This window comes from Perca flavescens, chromosome 2, assembly GCF_004354835.1.
Source record: "Perca flavescens isolate YP-PL-M2 chromosome 2, PFLA_1.0, whole genome shotgun sequence".
Taxonomy (NCBI): Eukaryota; Metazoa; Chordata; class Actinopteri; order Perciformes; family Percidae; genus Perca; species Perca flavescens.
Genome location: NC_041332.1, coordinates 32,474,158 through 32,501,243, shown reverse-complemented (window position 1 = coordinate 32,501,243; position 27,086 = coordinate 32,474,158). Strand labels below are relative to the sequence as shown.

The window sequence follows — 27,086 nt, the reverse complement described above, 5'->3', positions numbered from 1 at the left end:
CCTACCAGACTCCTCATGTGAGCAAAGTAGGCCCAAATAAATGGAGACATTTAGCATTAAGTGTTAGATGGATGAATTTTAGAAAAAAATAAATAAAAATAAAGAGTAGCTACCAGGTGTTCTGGTTTCACTTCCTTGTGACATACATACATACCAGACCAAAAGAGAAGTGAATGCATTGATGTCTCTGAGAACCTGAATTTATCCCAAGCCTCACGTTGAATTCTCCGTTCCATACAGAAATACAGCCGACTAAGCAGATCCATTCTCAGTTGCGTTTACAGAGGATACACAAAGCCCTTCTATAAATCACATTTCAAAGAGTCAGCACACACGGGATTGTACCCCTTCTACTCTAAGCAAATTGAAGCAATCACTGCAAGTTTAAAGTCAAACTTAATTAAGACAGGCATGTTTGTTAGAAACCCCATTTATTCATTATCACACAGTAAATGTACAAGTAAAACTGGTCAATTATTTTTAAAATGTGCATTACGATTACTTTGAAATTTTTAAAAACAGTAACAGCAGTTACACTGATCTCTGCAGACAGCGCAGTCTGCAATTAAAAACTTGAATGCCCCTGTGACGAGCTGGTCTACTCAAAGCTCCTTTGGGAGAGCACGGTGCGATAGAGAGAGGTTCCTTTAGCCTGGAAAAAGGTCACGATCATCTTGTCCTTTGTGACTTCAGCGTGGACGAAGCCTCCCCGAGTTGAAGCTTGGCCAGTGAAGAACTTCAAAGAACCTTTGGGTACGTGGTTCCAGTGAGTAATATCGGGATCCAGGAAGTTTCCAGCACCGCTCACCACGTAGCCCACACCAGACTCTTCAATGTACTGTATGGGGGGGAGAGACAAGGACAAGATGGGATTGAAGGCAAAAGCAGCCTTGCTGATTTTAAACCAAGCATTTACATTTGAATGAATAGTTTTATTTCAAACATACAAAAATTATAATAATAAAATAAAGTATTTCACTAAAAAAAAAAAAAAAAAAAGAAAAAAAAAAATACTCTTGTCCGAAAAGGAGTAGGTAGAAGCTAAATGATTTTCTGTTCCTACCCTTTTTGAAATGCCCATACCCTTAAAGTGTTTTCAATCTATTGTTTTTCCAACAACCATACAACCCTATAATAAAAAAAAAAAAAAAAAATGCTGATCAATTAATAGATCAACTTACTATTCCATCATTTTCTTAATTAAATAATTTGTTCATGTACCATCCTTAAGCTACTGTCCCATCCATTATATCTATCAAGCACAATTTGCTTCTAAATAGATCACAACAACACTGAAACAAGTTAATACAAAAAAGGATACACTACCCGTCAATAATTTGAACATCTACAACATTTAGCATGAACCAACCTGCAGATTGTGGTCATGGCCGCACAAGTAGGCTGTGGCTTTGTATTTAAGGAGCAGAGGATGGAGTTTCTGCAGGAGACACGCGGTGGGCCCGTGTTCGGACACGGACCACACAGGGTAGTGTCCGGCCACCAACAGGAAGTCTGCCTTAGACCGGGCCAGTCTATCCTGCAGCCACATCAGCTGACGGTTGGCATCCCCCGCATGAAGGGGGCCTCTGGGCTTCTCATCCGAGAAGTCGTTAGAGTTGCCGCACAGCATTATGGTATCGAGCATGATAATGGTCAAGGTTTTCCCGGTGTTGGGGATGTGGAAGTTCAGCTCGTAGTAGTAAGAGGGGAATTTCCTAATGGAGGTAAAAGAAGCAGCAGAGTAGAAATAAACACATTCTCACTCCCTAAAACCGTTGCACTGTGATGCACTTTGTGTTGCCTAATGGTAAATGCAGGTAAGTGCCGGCGGCAGAAGATGAAAACATTATCACACTTTGTCTTCAATGATGCAGTTTTGTGATTGCTTTGGCAAATGTTTCTCATTCAGTTTCACCAAAGCACACAGCCCTCAAGAAAAACAAAATGACACCTTCTCAACAACTTGTCAATACACCCATCAAAACCTACAATTTGTGCTCATAAAATAAAATTATGAACTAGAAAATGCATTTCCTGCAGAAAATGCGTGTGATTGCTGAATAGCTATATTGCTGAAGTGGATTAATAGCTAAAATCTGTAAGAAGTTGAAGTAGTGAGAATAGTTGGAAAAGTGGTAATGGTTTTAATTATGAATTTCAATGACAAGTTGAATAACATCACTAATGTAAAATAATGGAATAATTAACGTTTTTTTTTGAAAAGCTAAAGCTAAACTGGATTGCTAGTTAAAATGTGCTAAGAAGAAAGTGAAGTTGTAAGGACATGTAGAAAGTAGATAACCGTTTTAATTTATAACTTTAAAAGTTGAATAATAGCCATATTGTATGAAAGTTGTAGGTGTTACAACAGTGGTTTAGCAGTGGCAAGCAAGCGACATTAGTCAGTAGTTGCAATTTGACTGTCTGGCGAAAATGCTGTGTCATGCTTACTAATCAGTGGCCATGTTTGTAAACACAGAGGAGATCCCTTTGATCTCTGTTATCAGCCAATGACCTATCACCTGTGTCAGACTGATGGCATTAAGGGACACAGAGCGACCTGTGAAAGAAAGGCTCACACAGCCTAAACTATAGGTGGAATAAGTGAAATGACCTCATTTTCGGCACCGCAAGTCCTTTGGGAACGCATTGATATAAAATGTATGTGGAAAAATTGAGAAAAGTGGGCATATCAGCGATTCAAAAAAGTGGTTCACTGTGCCTTTGCGTGGAAATGTCAAGGATGTTTAACATAGGCTGCGAATGGAGGAAGATTTGGAACGGTTGCCATTCGTTATTATTGAGATAACTTTTGTTATGATTTGATACTATAAATAAAATTGAATTGAATTCGTTAGCTCACCGAGCAAAATGTACAAGTCCTATTGCTTAAATGAGCACATTGGCTGAAAGTAGACAAGCATACCTACGTTATGAGGTATACATGTTGTATGACAAGGAAACATTGCGGGCGTGAAAGCAAGTTGTAGAGAAGGGACTATGATGATTTTTTTAAGGCTCCGTGCTCTAGCAATGACATCACCCACTGTAAGTCACACCCATTAAAAGCTTCCTGAAAGAAACCCTAAACTTATAACTTAATTTTCACAAAAACTATTAAAGATAGCAAACTGCTGAGACAGAGCCGAATAGATGTTTCTGTGGATGGTTTAAAGTCTGATTGGTGTCTGTAGGTAAAAGTATGAAGTAGGAGTAGCATTTTGAAGTAGAAGAGGATTTAAAGCCTGCTCTCATTGACTTTAATTGTAATAAAAAAAAAAAAAACTTAACATTTTAAAAAGCATAAATAGCAGAACAAATGTTGAAGAAGTCCCATATTGTGCTTAAAGAGCTGAATATTGTGATATTTTAATGTTTTTTGTAGCTTAACGTATGCAGAAGTTAGAGGCAACCAAAGAAAGTTGAAGAAATAAAGAATCGGATAACAATACTGTGAATGCAGCTGAGTCAGCGTTCACACAAATACAGACATCAATATCAACTTCTGCAACCATCGCTTTAAACTTTTGTTCAGCACCTCCACAGTATTGACTCAAATTTACCAAACGTTACTGCAGGTTTAGGGAATTTACTATTTGAAATCTTATAACAATTTGTATACAGTAAAATATTGGCACCGTTTGTATTGTTGAATAGAACTGAAAAGATATTCTAAGCAAGGAGCCTACACCATTGATTTACATTTTAAATATATTCTAACAAATCTGTGAACATCAGATAGCAAAATCATGGGTCAACTTAATGCTCACCTTTTAAAAAATAAATAAAAATGTTGCTACATGTTGATCATTGTTTGAGTTTAAAGTAGTTTGGAGGTGTTGAGTCAGGTTTTGTGAAGGTATTGAAGATTTGTTTTTTGCGTTTACAGTTTTGAGATACATTTGGGTTGGAAATATGTTTTAGCAATTTTGAAGAAAAAAAAAAAAAAAAAAAAAAAACTGTTAGCGTTTAAAGTTTAGAAAACATTTAAGCTGGTTCTTACCATCGGTCAGATTTTGTGCTGTACTCGATCTGGGCTTTGACGTTCCCTGCATGGTCATGATTGCCAGCAATCACATACCAGGGGACTTGGAGAGACTTTGCCGTGTACACAAACTCAAACGTTTCCTGACAAATTCAGAGCAGAAACCAGGGGTTTTCAATGTCACTTTCACATCAGGTTAAACTCATTTTTTGAAGAGATCAAGTTTACTCCACTGACCTGAAACCGAGGAGAATCCACACTGTCCACGCCTCTGTAGTAGAAGTTATCGCCAAGGGCCAGAACAAAGTCAGCTCCCATCTGCTCTGCTACTTTGCTCATTTCCTCAGCAGTAGCTGTCTGCACATCAGTGAAGTAGGGGGGGGAAGGCACTCCGCCCCAGTCTCCTATAGCCAGGAACCTAATGGAGGTTCGGTTTGCTGTAAGGGATCACAACTAAATCAGAGAGAGCTGACAAGACTGAGGAGCAGGACCTGACAGATATAAAGTAGTTCATCATGAAAGCCCATGTCAAGTGATACTTACTGCTACTTTGCTTCAGGTCCTGGAAGGCAGTAGGGTAGCAGTAGGCGACAGGAATGGCAGCAATCAAGATGTATGCTAGTGCAAGTGCCATCTTTAAAGAAAGAAAGAAAAACCCAAATCAGATCAACAGTAAGCAGCAGAACTGAACACAGCGCAGAGTAAGAACAGGACATATAACAGCTATAACCACAACTGAAAGTCAACGCATGCACAATCAAAGAAACCAGAAGAGGAAGCAGAACCAAAGCGCAGCTTCAGCTTACCATTCAAACCTCTGCTTCCCCCCTCTCTCTCTTTCTCTTTCTCTTTCTCCTACTTCACTAAACAACAATAGCGCTTGCTTGTATACCTTCAGGTGACTTGTGATTGGCTGTCCATGAGGCTGAGAGGATCAGAGGTCACACATTCTTGTTTGTCAAAGCATTTAATCAGTCTGCTTCTTTTATAATAAGAAATTCAATCACGTGAACTTCTCCAGCCTTAGCAGGGACACCTCAAAAGTAAAGCACTATCTCATGCCCCGATCCTTTCCCATCACAAAGAAGACAAAGCTGTCCCGACAAGAAAAACAACATGCCAAGACGTGGTGTCAGCGTTCAGAGGTATTAACGTCAGAGAGCCAAAGTAAAACAAACACTCACGGCTGATAGCTGCTGGTGTGCTCAGGAGGACCTGACGGGACACTCTCCGTCCTCTCAGTGCTCTTTCTGCCTGTCTTATATCAGGAGGACCAGCCTTGGATGAATGATCATTGCTCACACACTGACTCAGTCTTGGGACCCCAGTCATCTGGGCCACATGTGATCCGCAATGGTTATAATAGCTGGGGTGTCCAGACTGCACTTGATCCACTTCCGTGTTAATCACTGTTTTCCTTCTTCCTTTTTTCCATCTTTAAGGATAATTTTGGAATAAGAAATGTAGCTTTAACATAAAGCACAACACATGCAAAATAAATTGTATAGTCTCAAAAGAATGCAGTCTTTTATTTGTTTTACGGTCTGATTAAACTTGTGTTCCACAACCCCCTATTTTCACACTGAAAACAGGACTCGCTGCTCTTATCTCACTTTGATGCAAGCATATAATTATCTGCTGAACTAGAAGGCCATTGGCACCATTTTGCAGCCCTAAATCAAGCTACAGAAGACCCATTTTTACACGGACAGATGATGAACTAGCACTTGCCAGCAGTCCGCCTGTATATACTGTTTTTTAATGTGCTCTGTGGCTCTGAAGGAAGCTTTTTAAAGTTTGAGAAAATAACCCTGGTGATGTCATTAGGGTTATCTCGGATTGAACTTCAAGCCTGTTACAAAATAGTGGATTGGAATTTGAAAGATATGCTCGTTTATAAGGAAGGGAAGTCTAATAAAGATGCCAGCGAGTGGCACTATGGAAAATGTAGGACCCAGTGTTTTTGCAGCGTTACTCATACTAGGGACTAAAAGTCAGGATATCTCAACCTCCTTTACTTTTTTTTTTTTTTTTTAAATCTGTTTCACAATCTTTATGGAAGTGCAATATTAAATCTGTGGAGTGCCCCTTTAAGAATGTTATTAGTGTATATTACTTACTGCTACAAAACTGGCAATATACATTTACATATGTGTATGGCCTATTTTACATCGTCTGCTTGTGCTTTCTCCCAGGGAATCCAAAGTTCTTTCAACTTCAGTAACGTCATTTCCTCACAGCGATCACTGAGGCTTTATCTCATCTTTGCTCATCACATACAGAGCATGCACGCTGCTACATGGCGAGAATACATAAATGGCTGATACTGTGGAGTTACGCTGCAAAAGCCATTCACAGCACTCGGTGTTGCAAAACATTCCCAGTAACACCGATGTGAGGAATATCAGTCATTTTTAAGGGAAGGTCAAGTTGACCCGCCTTCATAATTCATAATCCAACAAACAGTAGCCCAACTCTGACCGGAACTGTGACATTTAATATCACAGCTCCATCCGTCACAGTAACTGAAAAGGCAAAAAAAAAAAAAAGCTCTAAAAGATCAATGTTAGCAACATTGTATTTGTCTATGAATTAGCAAACTGATGGTAAGAATCTTTGCTCCAAAATAAGAGTTGTTTATTTTACAAGAAAGATTAGAGCAGTTTATGGGACAGAAATAATTCTTCAGTTCAAACCTACAAGCGGCTTCAAATAAAGACCACAACATACTGATACAGAACCAGTACACTAGATTAAAAAACACGACCCTAGAAACAAAACATAATGATAAACCATGTATGTTTTTTGTTGTTTTTTTTACACTCATGTCAACACAGGCATGATGAAGGATGCGGCAGAAAAAAAGTAAACCGATAAATCAAAAGATAAGTCTGCATCTGTCTACCGTTGCCATATGTCCAAGAACTAACAAGTTAGGTAAAAACACAAAAAACTAAATCCAGTTTCAGAGACAACACAAGCAGAAGTACTAACCCAGGATCATCATCAAGAGTGGACAGAGACAGATTCAAAAGATAGTGAGGTGAGAATGGTTGCACACAATGTGATGGTTAGTAATTCATGTTGCTGTATCCAGAGTATGAGCCCTGGTTTGGAGCTCCGAAGCTCTGGTTTTGTCCTCCGAAGCTCTGATTTTGAGCTCCGAAGCTCTGGTTTGGAGCTCCAAAGTTCTGGTTTTGAGCCCCGAAGTTCTGGTTTTGAGCCCCGAAGCTCTGGTTCTGCCCTGCGTAGCCCTGGTTCGTGTCATACCCTTGCTGGTTCCCCCAGTCTGTGGAGTGAGATCAAAACAGAAGGCATTATTTATCGTATCTGATGCATTTTCTGAAACGGGACATAAATGCAGCAAGGAATTTTTTTATGTCGGCATTTAAAAAAGCACTAGTAGAAAGAGACAAGTAGATATAGATGATCACAGGGGGGGAATTTCAACTTGCTACATCTTTACTCACCATAATTATTATACATTTGGCCACCCGTCACCGAGCTAGGGTAAGCCGTGCTGTACATAGAGTAGTCTCCTCCCTGGCCCTCAGTCTGACTTTGGGTCAGCATCTTCTTCTTCTCATCTCCATAGCCGTAGCTGTAGGGGCTCTCCTGGTCGGCGGGAGGCGGCATTGACTGGTAGCTTTCTCCCTTTGTGGTGCTGAAGTCGGCGCTGGGGACGGGTGGGGAGGCGTAGGTGGAGCTGCTGCCCTCCGGATAAAAGGTGCCGTAGCCAATGTTGCTGCCGGATCCAGTGGTGTCAGGGGCTTGGGCTGTGGTGCTGGCTGCATTATTATCATACAGTTTATCTAAAAGACAGAGAAAACGAGAGCAACCTCACTGCTATGTAAAATCAGTTCTGTACACACTTGGAACAAACTAAAAACGGACCAATCTCTAGAGAAACCTACAGCAGTATGACTTGAGTCAAGCAAGATATGCACAGCATATATGTTTTTTTGACTTTTACTACTAACATTAAGGCGACTACAAAGGAATCTATAGTGTATTTTAGTGAAAAGGGTTTACTTACGATAGCCTGTGCCAGTGACGCCCTCATAACTATAGTTGGCTTTTAAAATAAAGAAAAGAAATGGCCATTCAGATATGTTAAGTGTATTTAAAAGAATCTTATATTTTCTTTGTAAGGCTGACACCTAGTGAGTGTGAAAGTATTTACTTTTGTTATAGCTGGGTCCTGAAGAATACGGTTTGCCTCGGCCCCTGCCTCGACCTCTGTTGGGACCCCAGCCACGAGGCCCAGAGTCTGAAGGAATGCCACGGATAGTGCCGAACCCTGGGATGTGCTGTTGAGCAGAAGGGGCAAATGCCTGTTAGGGCAAATGCTTTTAGGCAAGAGAGTATGCTTTTGTGGAGATGTGCATGCAGTGGCTAATGTGTCAGAGATGCATTTATATATGAAGATAAGAAGAAATAATTCCCTAAGTGAACATGAATTTCTTAAGGTTTTACTTAAAATTTAGATATTTAACTGAGGAACTACGTAAATGCAATTATATAATACCTTGTACACTCTAATGAAAATGCACTCTGACTGGTCAGCAATATTACCTAGATAAACCATAGATCACATCCTTAACTAGATAACTTGCCATGTCGGTGTAGGTGACCTTCTTCTTTGTAAAACTTGAATTTCTGTTGGCGTTTGAGTCTTCCTCTCCGTCTTCTGGAAACAGCTTCTCCAGAGCAGCGAGGGCAGCGTAGGCCTTTGCTTCCTTCTTATTAGAGCCTCGACCTTTAAACTTCTGCCCATCAACCTCCACCTACACAGAAAAAATAAATAAATAAAAAAAAGGTAATGCATCAACATTTTTACCCTTTTAAAACAGACATGCATTACTTTCTATCAGTGTTTATTATTTATATATTTATTTATATATGATTCTTCTTCAAATACCCCTTTCACACAAAGGGCTCAACCAGGGTTGAACCAAGGTTGACTGTGCGTTTGAATGGGTTAACTCTCATCGATCGTCTCGGCCTCGCAACCCAGGTCCCGAGGTGGGCTGGATCAGGGTAGCACTAGGGCCGATTTCAATGTGAATTGCACACGACCTGGGTCGTTAACAGTTGGGGCGGGACAAATTATGTGATTGGTTGGAAATGAGAGTGGGGCAGTCGTCAGAGGTCACGGCACACTTTTGCAAGTCAACTTTTGCAGAACAGTAGCAGAGTTTTACAGGCAAAACTACCTGTAAAATCCCACGAGTAGAACGTAAAAAATAAATATAAATAAAAAGTTGAGTTTAATTCTCTCACTCCCCTCTCTCACATGAGACACACTTCTCTAGCCTGCAGTTCAGTGCAGCTGTTGGGTAGCGCAAATATCTCTTTTTCTGCCCTCTGTCTTTAAAAAACTGAGTTGTGAAGCCGACAGCAAAGCCCAACTTTACTTTTAATATCATAAAATATGCTTTATTTTGCCGTCTCTCTACTGTACAATGACAAAAAAAAAACACTATTTCCGTTGGTGTACTGTACGTAGCTGGACTGGAGTATGTGACGAGTTAATGGATTTGTGTGTTCACTAGACACCTTTTGATTATCTTTTTAGTCTTGTTTCTTGCATACAGGGTACCCCCAGGATTAACTTAATAACTGAATAAAACATCCATCCATCTCTCTCGAACTGTTAGAGCGATGGATTTCAAACTTTACAGGTCTCTTGCTACGGGCACGAGTAAGTGCAGTGCCAAGTTTGACGTTGTTTGGATAAGAAACGCAAAAGATATCGTTTAATATATAGGTAAAAGAAGCACACATTGGCTTTTGCCGCTCTAGCCGCTGGCCACTCCCCCTCTCACACTGCATGCAAACACTGACTGAGCACCCGTTTGTGTCGTGACTCACTCTACACAGTCTCTCTCTCTCTGCGCGCGCGCGCATACACCGGTTCTGGTGGTTGATGATCGCAGATATGTGCTGTTTAGCTCTCATAACGGACCAGGTGGTAATGCATTTTTTTTTTTAAACCTGTAAATATATATAATTTCTATTCACATGGCGTTTTTAATACCTGGGAAGCTAATACATGTGTTGTTTGTCATTCAATGATTTGATTTTTTTATTATTTTTGATAACAATAGTAACAACAATAATAGGCCTATATTAGGGCGTAATCATTAATATTCAGGCCATTTAGCCTACATAATATTTGATGGGGGGCGTTAGGGACCTGGATAATGGATAGGGGGGCGCTGGCACAAAAAAAGGTTGAGAACCACTGATATAGACTGTCACACACAATCCATGGTCAAGAGTGCAAGATAAAACACTGACGTAAACAGTACCTGTACGGTCGTATTTAACATCCCAGTCACATGGGGTAAATTGTAAAGTAGGGCTGGGCGATATATCGATATTATATCAATATCGTGATATGAGACTACATATCGTCTTAGATTTTGGATATCGTAATATTGTGATATGACATAAGTGTCTTTTCCTGGTTTTAAAGGCTGCATTACAGTGAAGTGATGTGCTTTTCTGAACTTACCAGACTGTTCTAGCTGTTGTATTATTAATGATTATTTATCTAAAATCTAAGTGTGAAGATATTTTGCGAGAGCACCAACTGTCAACGCTAGAATATATTGCCGCAATATCGATTGAGGTATTTGGTCAAAAATATCATGATATTTGATTTTCTCTATATCGCCCAGCCCTATATCAGAAAATATGGGATGTAGAAATAAGCGCTGAAAATGTGTAGAAGAAAAATTTAACAATTTAAAACGGAAAAAACTAAAACAAACCTTATGGAGCTTTGATTTCAAAAAAGGTACTCCTGTTGTTATACAGTATTTGTTTACATTTTATTGTTATTTGAACAGCTGAGCATTGAACCAGGTGAAGAAACCTGTTTATTATTTATTCATTTGATTTTGCAACTGTTCACTGAAATAGCCGGTTTCTATGAAACTACATGTGACAGGTCATATTTGGCTTTAACTTTGACTGAACATTTGCTCTCACTTTGCGGAAAAAATATCGGGATATATATCGTATATCAATATTCAGCCAAAATATATTGGGATATGACTTTTGGTCCATATCGCCCAGCCCTATTGTAAAGTCACACACAAAGCATTTATTTATGACGTTACGATATTTATTCAATCCTACGAAAGGACAAAAAATTATTTAAGACCTTTGTTAAAAAGGTCCAATGTGTAGGAATTTCTCCCGTCTAGCGTTGAGATCATACATCACAATCAACTCTCTCGCACCACGCAGTTCAAAGTACGTATTACAGCTACAGCTTATCATGTGACAGCGAAAACGCAAAAGGAGGAGCAGTATGTCCTGTATGTCGCTTACCGGCTAACGTATTTCAAGATGGCGCATGAATATAGAGCGTCTACCCCAGTTCATGCGAATGTAAAATTTCAAGCCATAAGAAGAATACTTGGAATTGATAGTGGTGGTAAATATTCATGAAAAAGGACAAGTTTGTGAACGGGCAACACAGATTTTGATAAAGAACGACTAAACATGTTATACACTGGACCTTAAATTTAAGACTTTTAAGCCTTATTTTTTGAAAATTTAATTTAAGACTTTTAAGACGCGCGGGTAGCCTGTGCATATGACACTGCTGACTCACCTCCATGACAAAGCACTTTTCATGGGAGCCCCCCGTCTCTGCAGAGAGCGCGTACTTCAGACTGCGGCGCTTCTCATTCAGCTCCATCACAGGGTTCTTGCCATGTTTGGTTAAGATAGGACCCTGACCGCTCTGTTCATAGCAAATAGACAAACAATGGCTGTTAAACGCACGGGACTACAAACCCTTATTTTTTTTAGAACATCTCACTTTTTGTTTTCTCACTGGAGGAAAGCAAATGCTGAGATGGCTTTATTGCATGGGCTTTTTTTTTTTTTTTTTTTTTTTTTTTTTTTTAAAAGAGGCTTCTTAATACACCACTACCAAAGGGAGGAACATACGTCGTCTGATGTAGTAGAGGCCGTGCTAGCAGCTTTTACTAATTCCTGGGTTCCTTCCACATCACTAATGGTCTCTGCTTTAGATTCTGAGCCTGTCGGAAGACCGAGATCCTGCAGGGCCTGTTAATTACAAAAAGTCACAACATGAACAACTCTTCCTTCATTCACATGCTTAATGTGGGCTGTAACGGTGAAGAAAAACGGTCAACAATGAAGACAGGCATATGTTCTAGGTGGTGTGTCCTTAAACAATGTCAATGCGTGAAATCTGGGAAAGGAATACCAAAGTTGTTTACAGACTAGAGAGACACAGAATGCTTTGTGTATTGTTTAAGAACAGGATCTGATGTCTTAAGGCAGGTTGACCTGATGAAATGTGATCACATGGGCAGCACCACTCTTCTGAATATATAATAGCATACACTGTGGTGTAAGGACAAAGGATGCTGTCTTGCTTGTTTTTACGTCTCTTTGGGCCTGCTGGACAAAAGCACTGATGACCACATGATTACCTTTAGGCATTTAGTGATATAGGACTACAGCTAAGAGCCCTTATATCCAATCTTTACAAAGACTAAAGTTTAAATGCTGTTATTCAAGATAAACTAATTCTGATAGCTGAAGTTGAGAGCCATCACTCTCCATCTGTGGTACGAATGTATGTGTTTATGATGCATCATTTTGAGGTATTAGTTATTGTTTATATATTTTGGGTATAAATTGATTATTGATCATTAATAATTGCTACTACTGCGCTACAATACTAAAGCAACTTATGTAGACAAGTATCTTGCCTTGGTTGCTACATTAAGCTTGGCAGCTCGTTTGGAGGGCCCCGTTGACTCGTAGGTCTTCCCATTTACGTCCACAGCCATTGTGAAGACCGGCTCGTGAACGGGACCAGTCTGCGATGTAAGTCGGTACTCCAGGCCAGGTCTGTACTGGTTCAGACGCATTACGGCATTCATGCTGAAATCATCTGTGACTACAGAGAAAAGGAACAGGTAGAGAAAAGGCAGAAAAAGAATTATGAGCAATCAAATGTTGCGCTTTATCCAACAAAAATAAGTGGGTATTTGACATTATTCATGTCTTCCCCAAAACTTGTTATATTGATTAATCGTATATTTAAGCATATTTACAGAAGATCTGTTATCAATACACCAAGTTTCTAGTAGCAGTCAAAACATTCCAGATTCAGTTTGCTGACACACACAGGGTGGGAAAAAGTTGGCCTGAAAGCTTTTGACAAATCTCTTCATTAAAGTGCTCATATTATGCTAATTTTCAGGTTCATAATTGTATTTAGAGGTCGTACCAGAATAGGTTTGGGGTTAAATTTTCAGAAAACACCATATACTTGTACTGCACATTGCTGCAGCTCCTCTTTTCACCCTGTGTGTTGAGCTCTCCATTTTAGCCACAGAGTGAGGCATCTCACTACTGTACTATCTTTGTTGGGAGTCGCACATGCGCAGGAAGTACTGCTAGCTTGTCAGCTGCAGAGCATAAGGGTGTGCCACGCTAGCAGCTAGGCGAGCATTATAACAGGTGTTCCAAAGTGACCACGTTTGTCTCTGAAGTAAAGGCTGGACTACAATAGAGCTGTTTGGAGCAGTTTGTGAACAGTGTTTTCTGTTGGAGATGGTAAGTCCCTTTGGGGTGGACTTTGGGCTTTTTCACTTTGTAAACCTATTACATATATAGATATATAACACAATAAAGGAAAGTGAAAAAGCCAAAAAGCATAATATGAACACTTTAAGTTTAGGAAAGGATAGTGGTTTTGGGTCAAAATCAACACTTTCTGGCAGAAACTCCTGAAGGTTTAGGGCCCAGTGTCACAATGGGTTCAATGTTGTCATTAACCTCTAAATATGCACTGTTGACACTAATGCTGTGGTCTAATACACTATGTGATTGATGCAATATGCTACTGGGTTACGGTTATAGGTTGCTGTAAAAATGCAAATCTATCCTTTAATATTTGAAGAGTACAATTGCTTGGCCTCTGGTATTGCCGTTTGCAGCTTTCTCGAGAACCGCTCATTCAAACTTCACTCCCTTGGATCCTCAGCAATACACCTGCTATGACATAGTTGCGTCCCCTAGCAATGCTAGAGTAGGCCGATACGCTGACTTATTTTGGAACGGCCTATTCCCGGGAACAAAAGCGTTCATTCTGAGTTACATAACTGAAGCGAAGAGTTTGCTACAATGTAGTCTGCCTCGCCAGATGCAACGGGATAACGCCTGACACGTCCCTCCCCTTCCGCTATCGATTTTGCAAGGGCACCGTCACTACATCCAGGGCTTAGTGCCGCACAGGACAATTGGGATTAGTTTAAAGAAATAAAAACAAAACAGTGTGTTCTACTCAAGCCTGCACCCAAAAACATTCCAACCACACACACACGCCTGGCTCCGCACGACAGAGTTCATCAGTACTCAGGCAGTCGTCCGGTTGTCTCTTAAAAGCTTCAGGTCACCTCACATTAACTGGAAACAACATAGAGATTAGCATGGACCCTGGTGCAAGGATGACACGCACTATTAAAAAGAATTCACACTTCTCATTAAAATATAACGCATGCAGATTCTACACTGCACTTCCTTGGGTCTACAGAAATACATCCGCCAAGTGTGAAGTAGATTGGATGAACGGTTCTCGAGCTATGCGAAGGAGAGAAACACACACACATACACACACACACACACGCACACACACACACAGAGATGTCTTGCTTTATAGTTATTGTGTTGCCAATTTATTAGGTACATATATTAGATTGCATTAGATTTAGCTAAGTGTACATAATAAACTGTCATCTCAGGGTATGATGATGCATGTAAAAAATGTATTGTACAAACTGTCAAAATTAACATTAAATTGGATGGAAAATAGAAAGAGCCAGGACTCCAATTGAACTCAGTGTTTCTTTAAATAAGCCCTGTTGAATTGACAACATACAGTTGTATATTATAACACCTGTACAATGACAGGGTCAAGTTGTGTAATGAAGTTCAAGGTAAAGACTTAAATAAAATATCAGACTGTATCTAAAGATGGATGACTCGTCTCCACTTCCTCCCACTGTACAAAAGTAAAGCCAAAATATCCCGGATACAGGCGCTGCCATGTTGTAATTTTGGAGCCCGAAGTCATCAGAAAAATTAGCATAACATAACAATCATCAGTGCGATGAGAACTACCTAAATTAACAGAAACCATCTTTGGGAAACATTTATTTGAAGTGCACTTTGGTTCTTAAGTATGGCCGATGTCTTGGATGGGGTAGGGTTTATGCCCTTTACTGCAACCAGCTACCAGGGGATGATCAAGATGTTTTGGCTTTACTTTTGGGGAGCTGTCAAGCCACTTTCTTTATATACAGTCTATATAAAATATCTACAGTTCATTTAACAGTAAAAAGGCTCAGCCTATACCGAGGCCTTGGATAGTCTTTACTAACATGATTTCCTCTGAAAGCGCTTCTGGAACTTGAGAAACTTCCTCTGTTTGCTGTTGAGCTGGGGTTCCTCCTCATCTTCTTCGTCTTCTTTCTCTACCTCTGTGTACGATCTCTTAGCAGGCAGGTTGAACTGCCCTGCAGGTGGTATCTGGGCTGCATGAAACAGCAGAAACAAGCCTGAGAACACATCGTTTCGTGGAAGATTTTTACTGAACTGCACAGAAAAAAGGAAAGGATCATTAGGTACCTGAGCCACCTTTGCTGCCCGCACCCATTGATTTCCGTGGCTTTAGAGGTTTTAAGTCCATCCCCAACACCTTGTGCATTTGTCCAAATGCACACAGCCTTAGGGCAAACTAAATGGAAAATGTAAAAGTTAGGTCAAAATCCTGAGTGTGCTTAGGTGCATGTATTTAGGGACCATGGGTCGGTATACGATTCTGATGGTATGATCAACTTCAGCAGAAATATCACAGTTTCACAGTATTGCAATTACAGCTTTAAAATGTTTTTTTTCTTCTTCATTGAACACAATGCATTTTATTTTTAAAAACACACTGCACACTGATAGGGAGACGGATTACTAAACTGCAGTTTCTCTCCTTGACCACTCATAAAAAAACAGCTCATTCCTTAGGAACGATTTAACGGAAAATGTTAGTGGTTCTAAAACCTTGACTTTTTCAAACCACGGTACACCTTGAGACCGGTAATCGGCCCATGCCTACATGTATAGGATCCTCCTTACCTGAGCACTCTGCGTGATGTCCTCACGCTGCTGCGGAGTCAGACATTCAGTGGCGTCAACTGCTTCCTTCTCACATGGATCTTTTAATCCAGGGCCATCTTTGCACAGTTAGTTAAAGTAGTGCATTAATGTTATTGTCAATGTATAAACATGCATTCTGGTTTGACAACTCAATAAAAAGTTTACCTTCCAAGAGCATTCCAGATGCAACACACTCCAAAACCCTGCGCAATGACTCGCCTGCTCCCATTGGTCTCTCAGATGTAACAAGAGCCTTCTCTACCAGCAGTTCAAGAGGCTATGTGGAGATGAAAGCACAAAGTAAAGACAGTACTTATCAAGCGCCAACAATCAAAGACCTAAAGAGAAGCTGCCAAAAATGAGGCTGGTTTGTACACAACTTCCTCTTAGCTGCAACATGCGCAACCAGAGTGTCCTCACCCATCCTGAGAGTGGCGTCCAGGTAGGAACACGGTTACACAAGTCTCTCATGATCCGGATCACGACGACGGCAGAACTCAGGTCTATGACTTTGGCCTGGAGACACAAACAAAAGGCAGTTCAGTGTGAGGTGTTGCCACCGCGGATGTCAGCTCAACCCTGTGCCTTGAGGTTCCACAAATGACCCAGAAAACAAAGCACAGACAGGTCAGAACTGAGCTATCTTTAAATCAACAACTGTTAGGACTAATACATAATATTAGAGATGCACCAATAGACCGGCGACCGGAATTTGTCGGTTTTCACCTGCTCGGCCATGACTGGCAGGTCAGTCTGACATATGCCAATTTCATGCTGATCAATGCTACAATTAACTGACAACATAAATTATAGGAGTTACAGTTCTCAAGGACGCACGCACACACAGCACGGTCTCCTTTTCCTTTCTCTCAACTTTTCCGCCGTGCGTCGCACGTACCCGCTTGCGGCGTGAAGCGTGTGTCCGCGCTATTCTCGCACATGTAGGGAACCTCGTGAATTAACCTGCAACATGTCAGCGGTTTGGAAATTCTTCAGCGTGTGAAGAATATAACAAGTTTGCAATAGGCAACACCTGCAAGAAAAAAGTAGGCCGTGGAGGGACTACACCAAAAACCCAAATCAAATTTTTTTTGTTGGATATTGGATGTGAAAAGAAGGAAATGGTTCCAACATTGCACTTTAGATGTGTGAATTTCCCACACCAGGAGTAATTTATATAGTTCTATTTTATAGTGATCCATTATCTGTTCAAAAAAATGTTCTGTGCAAAATGTTCTATTAAAGAAAAGATGGAAAATAAATATTTGTGTGTGCTGTTAAGTGGTTAAAAAAAATTTAAAATCGGAATCTGCTAAAATCTGTATCGGCTGGCCTAACTTAATGAAAATCGGAATAGGCCTAGAAAGTTGTAATCGGTGCATCTCTACATATTTTCACACTTTTGTCCAAATGCTGTTTGTTGTGGTCAATAGGAGAAACTGCACAACAGTTGATATCGAGAGAGCTCAGCCTGACAGAGGACATTTGGATAAATCAAAGTACATGCTGGTGTCAATACCAATCATCCAAATGTGACATAGGATCAGCAGATGACTCTTTATGAGTTACCAAGTAAAACTCTGGAGTTGAAGACACTTTTCCCTTTCGTAAGATCATAGAAGACTACAACAACAACAACTGAGAGCACATTTTAAAATGTGTACAAATAAGGACGTGAATGCAAACCTGGAACCACTTGGCGTGGCGGAGAGACGCCAAGGCAGTTAGGCATTTCTGCCTGTCCAGAACGTCCGGCGGATCGTTGACTGTTTGCGTTTCTATTGACGAGGTGGGGTAAGAAGAAAAGGTACAGTTTGACCAAGGGGGTCGGATCTGTCTTGCAGCTCAGGGAGTAGCAGCTTTCCCCAAACCAGCAGCAGCAGGGAAAGGGGGTCCCAGGTACCTAATGTATAAATCTATGGTCCCAACAAGCATAACAGTCATCTGTCACAGACGCCAGTTAACCTTTCCACAGTGTGTGAAATTGGAAGAATGTCATAAAGACACACTAGTACTTACAAAATGACATAGAATGTTGTTGATGTGTGCACTGTGTAAACTACAATAAATACCCCCTATCCCTCGGCTTGGGTTTGCTGCTTCCCCCCCTCCTGAGACAGTATGTCCAGTTGGTCAAAGGTCCAGCGTCCCTAAAAACTTGACAAACTAAAAGGCAATCAATTGAAAATCACAAGCATTTAGAGAATCTTCACGTCAGCCCCACACTGCAGCAAAACTGATGGAGTCCCTGACCTAAAAGTGGCTTTAACTGGCCTTATGAAAAATTTAAAACAAATATACCAGGCCATACCAGCTTTGTGCAAGTTTTAGCTCATTTTCTACACTACATATCCAATTCAACTAATCTAACCTCAGGGAGGTTTTTAAGTTTCTGCAAGTTGATTTCCATCCTGCACCAAAATGAACGGCTGAATGAGTTATAGGACAAATTAAAAACTGAAAAACAAATAGCCAACAGTAAAGTATGCTTGCAACAGGGCTGCACGATAAAAGCCAAAATTATAATGGCAATAATATTGAACTGAAATGATAATTATCGACACAGCACATCCTTACCCAGGAAATCTGAACTATTGAGTTGCATAAATAAAAAAAGTAAAAGTACAACTGACAGTATTTTCTTAAAGCTCAATACACCAGTAAATATAATACAATTCCATAATACTAATAATGTCACCAAAGTAATGTCCTTTTTATTGGGTATCCCTTATATTGGGTCACATCCAATACTTATATTTACTGACATTTTAAGCTCAGTCACAATAACTCCTGCAGCTTCTCTCCATTTCCCTCCACTGTTCCATTTACCAGCAACACCACTGTACATCATCCCATTCAATAACAAAGTTATTGAAATTAAGGGGTTGAAGAGGGAAAATAAAGCTGTCTGACGTAATGGGTTTGCTAAGGGTCAGTTGGCAAACAGTTAGCTCTAGAGCTGGGCAATATTTCGATATTATATTGATATTGTGATATGAGACTAGATATCGTCTTAGATTTTGGATATCCTAATATCCTGATATGGCATAAGTGTTGCCTTTTCCTGGTTTTTAAGGCTGCATTACAGTGAAGTTATGTCATTTTCTGAACTTACCAGACTGTTGTAACTGTTCTCTTATTTACCTTTACCCACTTTGTCATTATATCCACATTACTGATGATTACTTATCAAAAATCTCAATGTGTAAATTTTTTTTTAAAGCACCAACAGTCAACACAACAATATCGTTGCGGTATTGATAGAGGTATTTGGTCAAAAATATCTTGACATTTGATTTTGTCCATATCGCCCAGCCTTAGTTAGCACAGTCCCTAATGGGACAATAAGTTTACACTAGGACTGTTGGAACGAATTCCAAAAGTCGAATATAATTTGAATAGTAAAAAAATAAAAAATTGAATGTGATTTTTTTTTTTTATATAAATAGGTTAGCTAACGTAAGATAAACTCCCTCTTCTCATGTCTGATGAACATAAGTTACGGGAGTGAGAAACAAAGCATTGTGAGCCAACGTTACGTATTGAGTAAAGTTAGTACAAGGGAAGTGACAAGCTGCGGCTGGAAATCAGAAAAAGGATGGGAAATAGTTTTAACATGACTTTAAAATCAACATCCACCAAGCCAAAATGCTTAGCTTATCAATAGTTAGGTCGTTCTGGTTTCCTAGCTGCGTCGCGAGTTATTAGGAGCTTCATGGAAAAGCTAAAGATTATGTTAGCTGCCCTACAGCTGTCCGTTAGCTTTGACTTCATATATTACCTTCTAACAGCTGTATTCTCAGTAATGTGACAATCTGCAAGAAACAGGTTGCTTATAAATCCCTTAAATAGTAGTGGCAGCACTGTTTGGCTTAGTTATCAATGCTGTTAACATTGTGGCTAACACTATTGTTACTTAGTTTATGACAAATTGTTGATTGTGCTTTCTAACATGATGTCATTCTGCTAACCAAGCAACGTTAGCCTTTACAACAGAGCAACACTTGCAATACACTTGTTAGATAATGTTTCATTACAGAGTTTTCTGCAGGTTTGTGTTTGTTGCTGTGTGGAAAATATTTAATATATTTTAATATTCAAATATTTGAATAGAAAAATAAACGCTGAACGACAATACACGATATATAGCTCTGTATATTTTTACTAAGGGGGCTAAATGTTCAGTTTTAAGTCAAAGCCACTTTTCACAAGGTTGTGATTAAAATAAAATGCAAAGACAGGGTTTCCTTTATCAGTTTGAAAATATACAGCTGCAACACATGTAAATGAAAGTTATCTGAAATAAATAGCCTAGGATGGAGATTTTATATATTTATATATACAGAAAGACATAGGGAGAGTGTGATGGACTGCAGCGTATGCTACTCAGAGTGACGGCTGACTCATTATGAATGGGTCCAGCACGGGTACTACTGATAAAGTGTACCTGTGAATAGGGAGCACCTAATGTGATGCACCAGTGTAAGCCCTTCAAAACACAGAGTCAGGGCTGCAACTGATCAAGTCTGAATGATTGTGGAAGCTAAAATAAAGATCACAATTATTACACTATTTTAAGTGCAGGCCCAGTGTGCACTGTAGTAAATGCACTAAAACTGCACTGAGAGCGGTATGGTTCTGTATGTGGGGCTTAAGCACTCCCATCATTAAAACTTTAGACTCATGTAAATAAAGCTCATGCTGATCAACACAGAAGCTCAACAAAAACCAAACACTAACCAAACACATTCATCTATACACCAACAACCGTGATTTAGTTTACTACTACTTTTATCCTGTCTGGTTGCATTTAAATGATCCAAAGAGAAGCCATAGAAATGTCCCCGTTCTCTGCTTTATAAATTATCAGTTTTGCTGCAGCTGGTGCCAAATGTACATGTTCAGCATCAAGTACATGCAATACGCGCTTTAGCTTGTTATTCTTGAAAAGCCTTCACTTTAAAACATGAAAACAATTCAACATGAGTAAAACAGTTTTTTTATAACTGTGGCATTGTTTGTTATCAACAACATGTGCAGAGTGTATCAGCGACTACAGAGGAAATGTAGTGCTGGCAAGCGCCAGTTTGTCCCAAATCGACGCCAGGACTCTCGAGGCAGTGAAGAGCCAACATTCATTGGTTGTTCACAGGCATCGGTCTGAGACAGTCACTGTACAAGCTCCACTGAAGGTAAATGAGAAGAAGATGGACGTGTGTGGCATTTCAGTTGTCAGTACAGAACTACAGATCAGTGGAGCAGTACAGTGTCTGCATACTGAGAACACACAGATCAGGCCTGTGGTAGCTGATGTTGGAGACTTGACCAACATACGTACCTTCTTCTGCTGTTTTACTCTCTTGCACCGTCCTGACAAGTGGTGATGTCAAGTGGATAGTGAGAGTCAGGGCTGACTCAGTGCTATTCACAACAAGGGCTGCATCCCCTGGACACTGGCTTACTGTATAAATCCCCGCTGAACTTGCCTATTAAAAAGAGAAACTAAATGTTAGGTCTTTGTTGTTTCTTAGATATTAAGATTCCTTTTTTGCTTTCCTAATTCTGTGATTTTTTTAAAATGGAGAATGGCACAAAATAACTGTAGGTACTCAATTCTACCTCTAACTGTTCAGTTAACTTTTCAGCAACTTGATTAAGCAGGGTGATGGTAGGCTTTCTGGAGCAAAGCAGCACCAGCTCCAGGTCCTTGTCTCCCGTCAGCAGGAGTCCCTTGGCCACCAGGCCGACCCTCATAACCCCACGCAGGACACGCTCTTGTGAATCACCGCTTGCACTGTGAAGAGGAAATCAGAACAATTTAATTATTTAAAAATAAATAAATAAAAAAAAATAAAGTGTTGAGTTAAAAAGACAAATTTTAAAGTATGTATACTTTTTAAATGATTGGGACAAACGCCATTTAGACACCTCGCTCACCTCCCCGTCTCTGTATTTCCCTGGTTATCTTGCGGAGTATCCATCTGGTCAGACACAATCTTGAGGGCACACTCCACACTGGAGATGATTGTCTGTACTGCATCCAGCTCCTCTGGTGAAGGATAAACTTCAGAGTGTTTGGCCATCGTGTGCCGCTCATATGGCCCCATGTGCACCCGTGGGGCCACAGGTTCCTTAATATGGAAATCAGACTAAGTGAGGTTTATTTTGGAGAAAAGAACACAGTGTAGATGTGAGCAAATGTACCTTTAGTTTATATACTGTAATCATTTATTAAGAAATTATTTTTTAGTCGTCATTAAAGCAGTAATGGTCTTAATTCAGATTATTGCTACTAAGATATCATAGAACATGTAAAGCAAAAATAGAATTGAGAAGTATAATATAAATAGAAATAGTAAGGAAGTGCATGATTTAAAAAAAAAAAAAAAAACTTGGAAAAGAAACATGCACCAGATAGAGCTTTCGTGCAAGAGGAAAAGCAATATTTTTGGTACAAAGTACAAAAGAAACTGGAAAACATTAGATGTTCAGTCTTAATGTGGAGGACTGAAGAAGTGGGTTAAATGACTCAAATAAAAAAAAATTAAAAAAAGCTTATGGATTATCAAGTCATTGGGGGACAATTTAGCAAGTAAAACAACAACAACCTCATGGTGCCGTTCACCCTCTATCTCCTCGATAGCAGTGATGTAATCATGGTATTGTCTCAGCTCCTCCTCATAGCACAGGCAGTCATACCAGTAACGCAGATCCTCGTACCTGGAGGAAGGAAATAAAATGAGGACAGCTCTGAAGACAACTCCAGTTTTCAAGTCAAAAGCAGGTGCTACAACAACGTAGTAACACTACAATCAGCATTTTTCAACAGCTTGATCTACCCACAGTGCTTCATTATATAATTCTATATTTAATAACAGGCTATGACAACAAAATTGTATATATAGTTTACTGATCAGCTCAGTGGCAAACTCACGTTACCTGCCACTTCACTGCTACTCACGTTTAAATGCAAACTGCAAATTCTTATTTTCTCTGATTTGATACATTTGTGTGTTTTCTCTTTTATATCGATTTTTTATGATTGAATTAAAATTATAAAAAAAGTGATTAGTTGTATTCTCCTGTACATTGGTTACTTTTTGTATGCATTTTGATGTAAAGAACTTAAAATTAATTATGCTATAGAAATTAAATGCCTTGCATTTACTTTAATTTAATGTGCGTGTTTACCTATCAAAATCTTGCGGGTGGAGGCGGTGGCCCTCTTGTATCAGGCTGTCCCAGTACAGCAGCTCCTCATACGCCTGGCGCTCATCCCAATGCGCTGCAGCCATCCTGTCACGACTTTCAGATAGAAGTAACGTTACCACCTATATTAAAAAGCGGGAAACAAACTTTGTTAGTCTGTGCACAACTGGTAGATCACTGGCATTATACAATCAAATTAAGTGTAATGAATGATATTAGCAACGTTACTCGACATGCATGTTCTGCTGACAGCTAGCTAGCTAACGTTAACAAGCTAACGTTAACGCTCAAGTCACAAAAGACTCTTCAGGATACAAATAAGCAACGGTGCATTAGTAGTTTAGTTTGCCACAAATTACCTAACATTAATACAGCAGTCCCGTAATTTGTCCTCACATCCTATGGTGAAAAAAGGTAACGTTACTGCGACAAACACACAGCTACCTTAGTTAGCTAGCTAATGTTTAGCTAGCACTGACCGCCCACTTACCTAATGCTAGCGAGCTAGCTAACGTTGACCAGCATGCCAATGCTATTTTTTGTCAATTTGGCATTCGATATTTCGATTTTGCACAATACCACGGACTTCTGTTTAAGGTTAGTTTGTGCAGTTACCTTTACCTTACCTTTTACAACGAGCGAATAAAACAGCGTAGACAAGAGCTTTTCGCAGTAACGTAGCTATCGCGTTAATATGGCTATTGACCATCAAAGGGTCGCCTGAATATGACGTCGCTACACAACCTTTTTAAAATGGATGCTAGAAGGCATCGATGTCGTTCGTTCTCTTAATACATCCATGATGTCGTTATAGCATCATGTCTCTCAGTAAAGGAAAACGGTAAATTACAATAATTTTTATTTCACTATCATGTTTTCGTTAGCATTAGTTAGTGAAAACGAAGTCCAAAGTCATCATAGTTAACGTTAACGAAACTGTTGCTAACTGATAACTTTACTAGCTAACCCGTTTCTGTCCTTAGAAATGTTAATTTTACTATAGATAACTTTCTCTTTCTACATAGGCCAACGATATTTTAAATAACAACTCTAAAATATATAATCTTTCTCTTCAGATTTGCCTGCATCAACCCCAAGCAGAACATTTCTGACTTTCCTGCTTTGAAGGTCCATTGACAATATCTATGATAATAACCCAATGTCTTTTTTTTCTGTTAAAAATAAAGAGTGTACGATTTTAATATTGATAACGTTATGTGATTCTGTTGTTTTTCACAGGACTGTCTGCCAGGCAGGTATGATTACCATGTATGTGATTATAAAACATTAAGTGAGACAGGTGATCATATTAACTATAGGGCCATTCTTCGGTTGGCCTTGTACACAGAGTATGATATAAAGCTGTGGCTGAAAAGTCACACAGTCACCTGGAGGGTGGACCGAACATATCCAAGAAAGGGCCAGAAAGTTCTTTTCAAGGTATCTTAACGTTTGTGGTAGTTGTAATTCTTATCGTACCTACAAGTATGAATGAGTTCTCCCAGAGTTTGCAGGAGAAGGAAACCAATATGTGTAACTACAATGACCATCGCAGACATCACAATAAATCATGTGAAAGAGAGGATTAATCAAGATTATTTCGACAGACCTAAAATAATGCCTGTATATTGTCCTTTTTAAGGTGGACTTCAGATGCCAACGCAATACGAGACCTCGCAAAGAAAACGCGGCAGGCAGAAGAAGCCAGATTACAAACTGCTCTGCTAAAATGACTGTGACACTCCTACGCACTCAAGTGAGCAGAGGCAGGCAGAGTCTGTAAGTAAGGCCTACTCTTAATATTATGCCTTTTAATGTACCCAAGGTTTAGCACTGTTGTCCTGTCTTGCACAGTTAAGAACATGGCATTTTTGTCTGTCTCTTCAGAAGCAAGGACCCTCACGTGCCTACCTTCCCCACAATCGTGTCCATCTGCAGTGACCACAACCACAACGTCTACGTGGCTGATGCACTGAGCCACTGTGATGTTGGGAATGACACAAAAGCTAAACTGAACAAGCTTTTTGAAGCAGGACGCTGCCCAAGTTCAGCCTTAGATGAGATGAAGTACGATCTATCCCTGCAGACCCTATCTTGCCAATCCCCGTCTTGTAGGTTGCAGTGATAACAAGTACTCTGCTTTTTTTCTTTTAATCAAGCTATTATTGTTGCATTAATTATTATTTGTATTGTTTTCCAGTATCACATCAAGATGCTGCAGCAGGATTTGCGGAAATGTGCCAGGAGCTGTCAGCCATGGTCAACAGCGATGCATCTTTTACAGCCTCCTCAATAGCTGCAGTAAAGGCCTTTAAAACAATAAAAGACGATCCGTCAAAGATCATGACAGCCTTACATATGTTTGGCTGCTCAAAAAACACTAGCTTGGCATCTGTAAGAACTGTAGCCATCCGTAGGGCAGCCAGGCATGCTGGCTCTACTATTCATGCACAACCAACAGCAGTGGCGAGACGTCCTGCCAAGGTAACGGCAGGACCTGACCATGTTTACAGCCAGCCAGCCAGTCAAGAGGGTCCGAACACAAGCTCCCCATTATCCGGCACACTCTGGGTCGGAGCGCAAAAGCCAGCCAGAATGAAAGAATGAATTGTCAATCTGTCATCTTTCTAAAAACACACACACACACACACACACACACACACACACACAGTTTGTTTGTATTTGGCTTCTTTATTAAACACTTTTAATGTGTTTAGTGTTTAAGTCTCAATTGTTTCTTCTCACCCAGACTAAAGGTGCAGTAAGTGATGCTGCACAAAGATTGTTGGTATTTGAACTCAACTGGCAAACAAATACACCTCTCACATCCAGAAAACAGTGTGGAAAGTGGGGACAGTAATGTAATCTGACAATGTTTTTATGGTTTATGAATTGGTTGTTGGCAGGCTTTTGCCTGGGAACCTATTTAAGAAGCTACTGCACTGCTGTCCTATTTGAACTGTGTTTTTTTTTGTTTCTTGAGCTATGAGCAAAAAAGAAACATAAGGAAACAGTTAGCTGCTATCTTCCTCAGAGGTACAGTTACATTGGTGTACTTCTCTCCCTTAGCAGACTAAGGAGGAGAGAGCACACATGAGTGGAAGATCACAGAGGCTAAGACTGATGCTAGCTACGTTTGAATTGATTGCACAGATTATAAAGCTGTAATGTTTTTGAATTTAGAGTTAATTGCAGTAAGTGGGTTTTGAGAGTTAAAATGTGTACTTTCCTCCATATGTAAAGATTCCTGTGTTTGATAATTTATCTATATTTAACTCAACTATATTTGCCCAATACTGTATCTGTTTTTTTAATTTTTTCAAAATTATTTTTTTATGATGTCTGCATTTCAGAACAAAAACAATATATCATAAATCATTTTAGTAGCAAAATTTTGCCAACATAAAAGTTTATTCTCTAACCGAAAACCTTTAAACGATTTTTTTTGTGTGTGTGAATGAAATGCAACAATACATACAAATTACATTAGTTTCATTGCCTGAATTGCTACATCCTTTTTTTCTTCTTCTTGGTATTTATTTACCACTTCCCCTGGTGTCTGTTGTTATTTGTCATTGCACTTGTTTTGCAATAAAAGATTAGAAAAATAATAATGAGGTCGTGGTGGGGTCTAGTATATACCCTTATAAACTGGGGAAAAGAAATATCTGCCACAAAA

At 39.7% G+C, this 27,086-nt stretch overlaps 3 protein-coding genes and 1 non-coding gene across 11 annotated transcripts; 2 read left to right on the top strand and 2 right to left on the bottom strand.

The window, feature by feature from the left end:
• Window positions 1-412: 412 nt before the first annotated feature.
• acp5a (acid phosphatase 5a, tartrate resistant) lies at window positions 413-5,442 on the bottom strand. Of its 2 annotated transcripts, none has more exons than XM_028588288.1 (6): window positions 5,170-5,442; window positions 4,529-4,619; window positions 4,223-4,422; window positions 4,004-4,128; window positions 1,370-1,715; window positions 413-838 (listed from the first exon to the last, which is right to left on the bottom strand). In XM_028588288.1, the coding sequence occupies exons 2-6, from the start codon at window positions 4,617-4,619 to the stop codon at window positions 599-601; spliced, it is 1,002 nt and encodes a 333-aa protein (XP_028444089.1). In that variant the 5' UTR covers window positions 5,170-5,442; the 3' UTR covers window positions 413-598. The 2 variants fall into 2 exon arrangements, with proteins under 2 accessions (XP_028444089.1, XP_028444080.1); XM_028588279.1 differs by lacking the exon at window positions 5,170-5,442 and adding an exon at window positions 4,792-4,895.
• Window positions 5,443-6,003: 561 nt separating this feature from the next.
• LOC114562002 (interleukin enhancer-binding factor 3) lies at window positions 6,004-24,167 on the bottom strand. Of its 4 annotated transcripts, none has more exons than XM_028588217.1 (20): window positions 24,034-24,166; window positions 23,390-23,529; window positions 22,807-22,918; window positions 22,136-22,347; window positions 21,818-21,992; window positions 21,537-21,684; window positions 17,885-17,976; window positions 16,619-16,714; window positions 16,364-16,475; window positions 16,178-16,275; window positions 15,677-15,785; window positions 15,430-15,582; window positions 12,751-12,941; window positions 11,957-12,076; window positions 11,616-11,747; window positions 8,602-8,772; window positions 8,169-8,295; window positions 8,022-8,060; window positions 7,456-7,797; window positions 6,004-7,274 (listed from the first exon to the last, which is right to left on the bottom strand). In XM_028588217.1, exons 2-20 carry the CDS (start codon window positions 23,491-23,493, stop codon window positions 7,057-7,059), a joined length of 2,751 nt encoding a protein of 916 aa, XP_028444018.1. In that variant the 5' UTR covers window positions 23,494-23,529; window positions 24,034-24,166; the 3' UTR covers window positions 6,004-7,056. The 4 variants fall into 4 exon arrangements, with proteins under 4 accessions (XP_028444018.1, XP_028444032.1, XP_028444025.1 ...); XM_028588231.1 differs by having other exon boundaries at window positions 22,136-22,329; XM_028588224.1 differs by lacking the exon at window positions 24,034-24,166 and adding an exon at window positions 23,898-24,024.
• LOC114549050 (U6 spliceosomal RNA) lies at window positions 14,423-14,531 on the top strand. The gene has a single exon (XR_003691500.1). It is a non-coding gene; the product is annotated as a U6 spliceosomal RNA (small nuclear RNA).
• On the top strand, window positions 24,103-26,992 carry LOC114562024 (uncharacterized). 4 transcript variants are annotated; one of them, XR_003693425.1, is made up of 7 exons: window positions 24,106-24,248; window positions 24,484-24,535; window positions 24,647-24,663; window positions 24,756-24,847; window positions 25,050-25,186; window positions 25,295-25,518; window positions 25,608-26,992. XR_003693425.1 is itself a non-coding variant. In XM_028588259.1 (6 exons), the coding sequence occupies exons 1-6, from the start codon at window positions 24,226-24,228 to the stop codon at window positions 25,720-25,722; spliced, it is 708 nt and encodes a 235-aa protein (XP_028444060.1). In that variant the 5' UTR covers window positions 24,104-24,225; the 3' UTR covers window positions 25,723-26,992. The 4 variants fall into 4 exon arrangements, 2 of the variants coding, with proteins under 2 accessions (XP_028444060.1, XP_028444051.1); XR_003693424.1 differs by having other exon boundaries at window positions 24,103-24,248; window positions 24,647-24,847; window positions 25,050-25,190; XM_028588259.1 differs by having other exon boundaries at window positions 24,104-24,248; window positions 24,647-24,847; window positions 25,295-25,474.
• Window positions 26,993-27,086: the final 94 nt, after the last annotated feature.

Coding starts and splice junctions, on each gene's coding strand:
- acp5a (XM_028588279.1), bottom strand. Junction 4,423..4,528: donor GGACCTGAAGCAAAGTAGCA/GTAAGTATCACT, acceptor GATCCCTTACAG/CAAACCGAACCTCCATTAGG. Junction 1,716..4,003: donor AGCACAAAATCTGACCGATG/GTAAGAACCAGC, acceptor TACCTCCATTAG/GAAATTCCCCTCTTACTACT.
- LOC114562002 (XM_028588217.1), bottom strand. CDS start 23,493: ATGGCTGCAGCGCATTGGGATGAGCGCCAGGCGTATGAGGAGCTGCTG. Junction 17,977..21,536: donor GAGTAAAACAGCAGAAGAAG/GTACGTATGTTG, acceptor CCTCGTCAATAG/AAACGCAAACAGTCAACGAT. Junction 11,748..11,956: donor CCTCTACTACATCAGACGAC/GTATGTTCCTCC, acceptor TGCTATGAACAG/AGCGGTCAGGGTCCTATCTT.
- LOC114562024 (XM_028588250.1), top strand. CDS start 24,226: ATGTCTCTCAGTAAAGGAAAACG. Junction 24,249..24,483: donor TCTCTCAGTAAAGGAAAACG/GTAAATTACAAT, acceptor CTTTCTCTTCAG/ATTTGCCTGCATCAACCCCA. Junction 25,519..25,607: donor ATCTTGCCAATCCCCGTCTT/GTAGGTTGCAGT, acceptor ATTGTTTTCCAG/TATCACATCAAGATGCTGCA.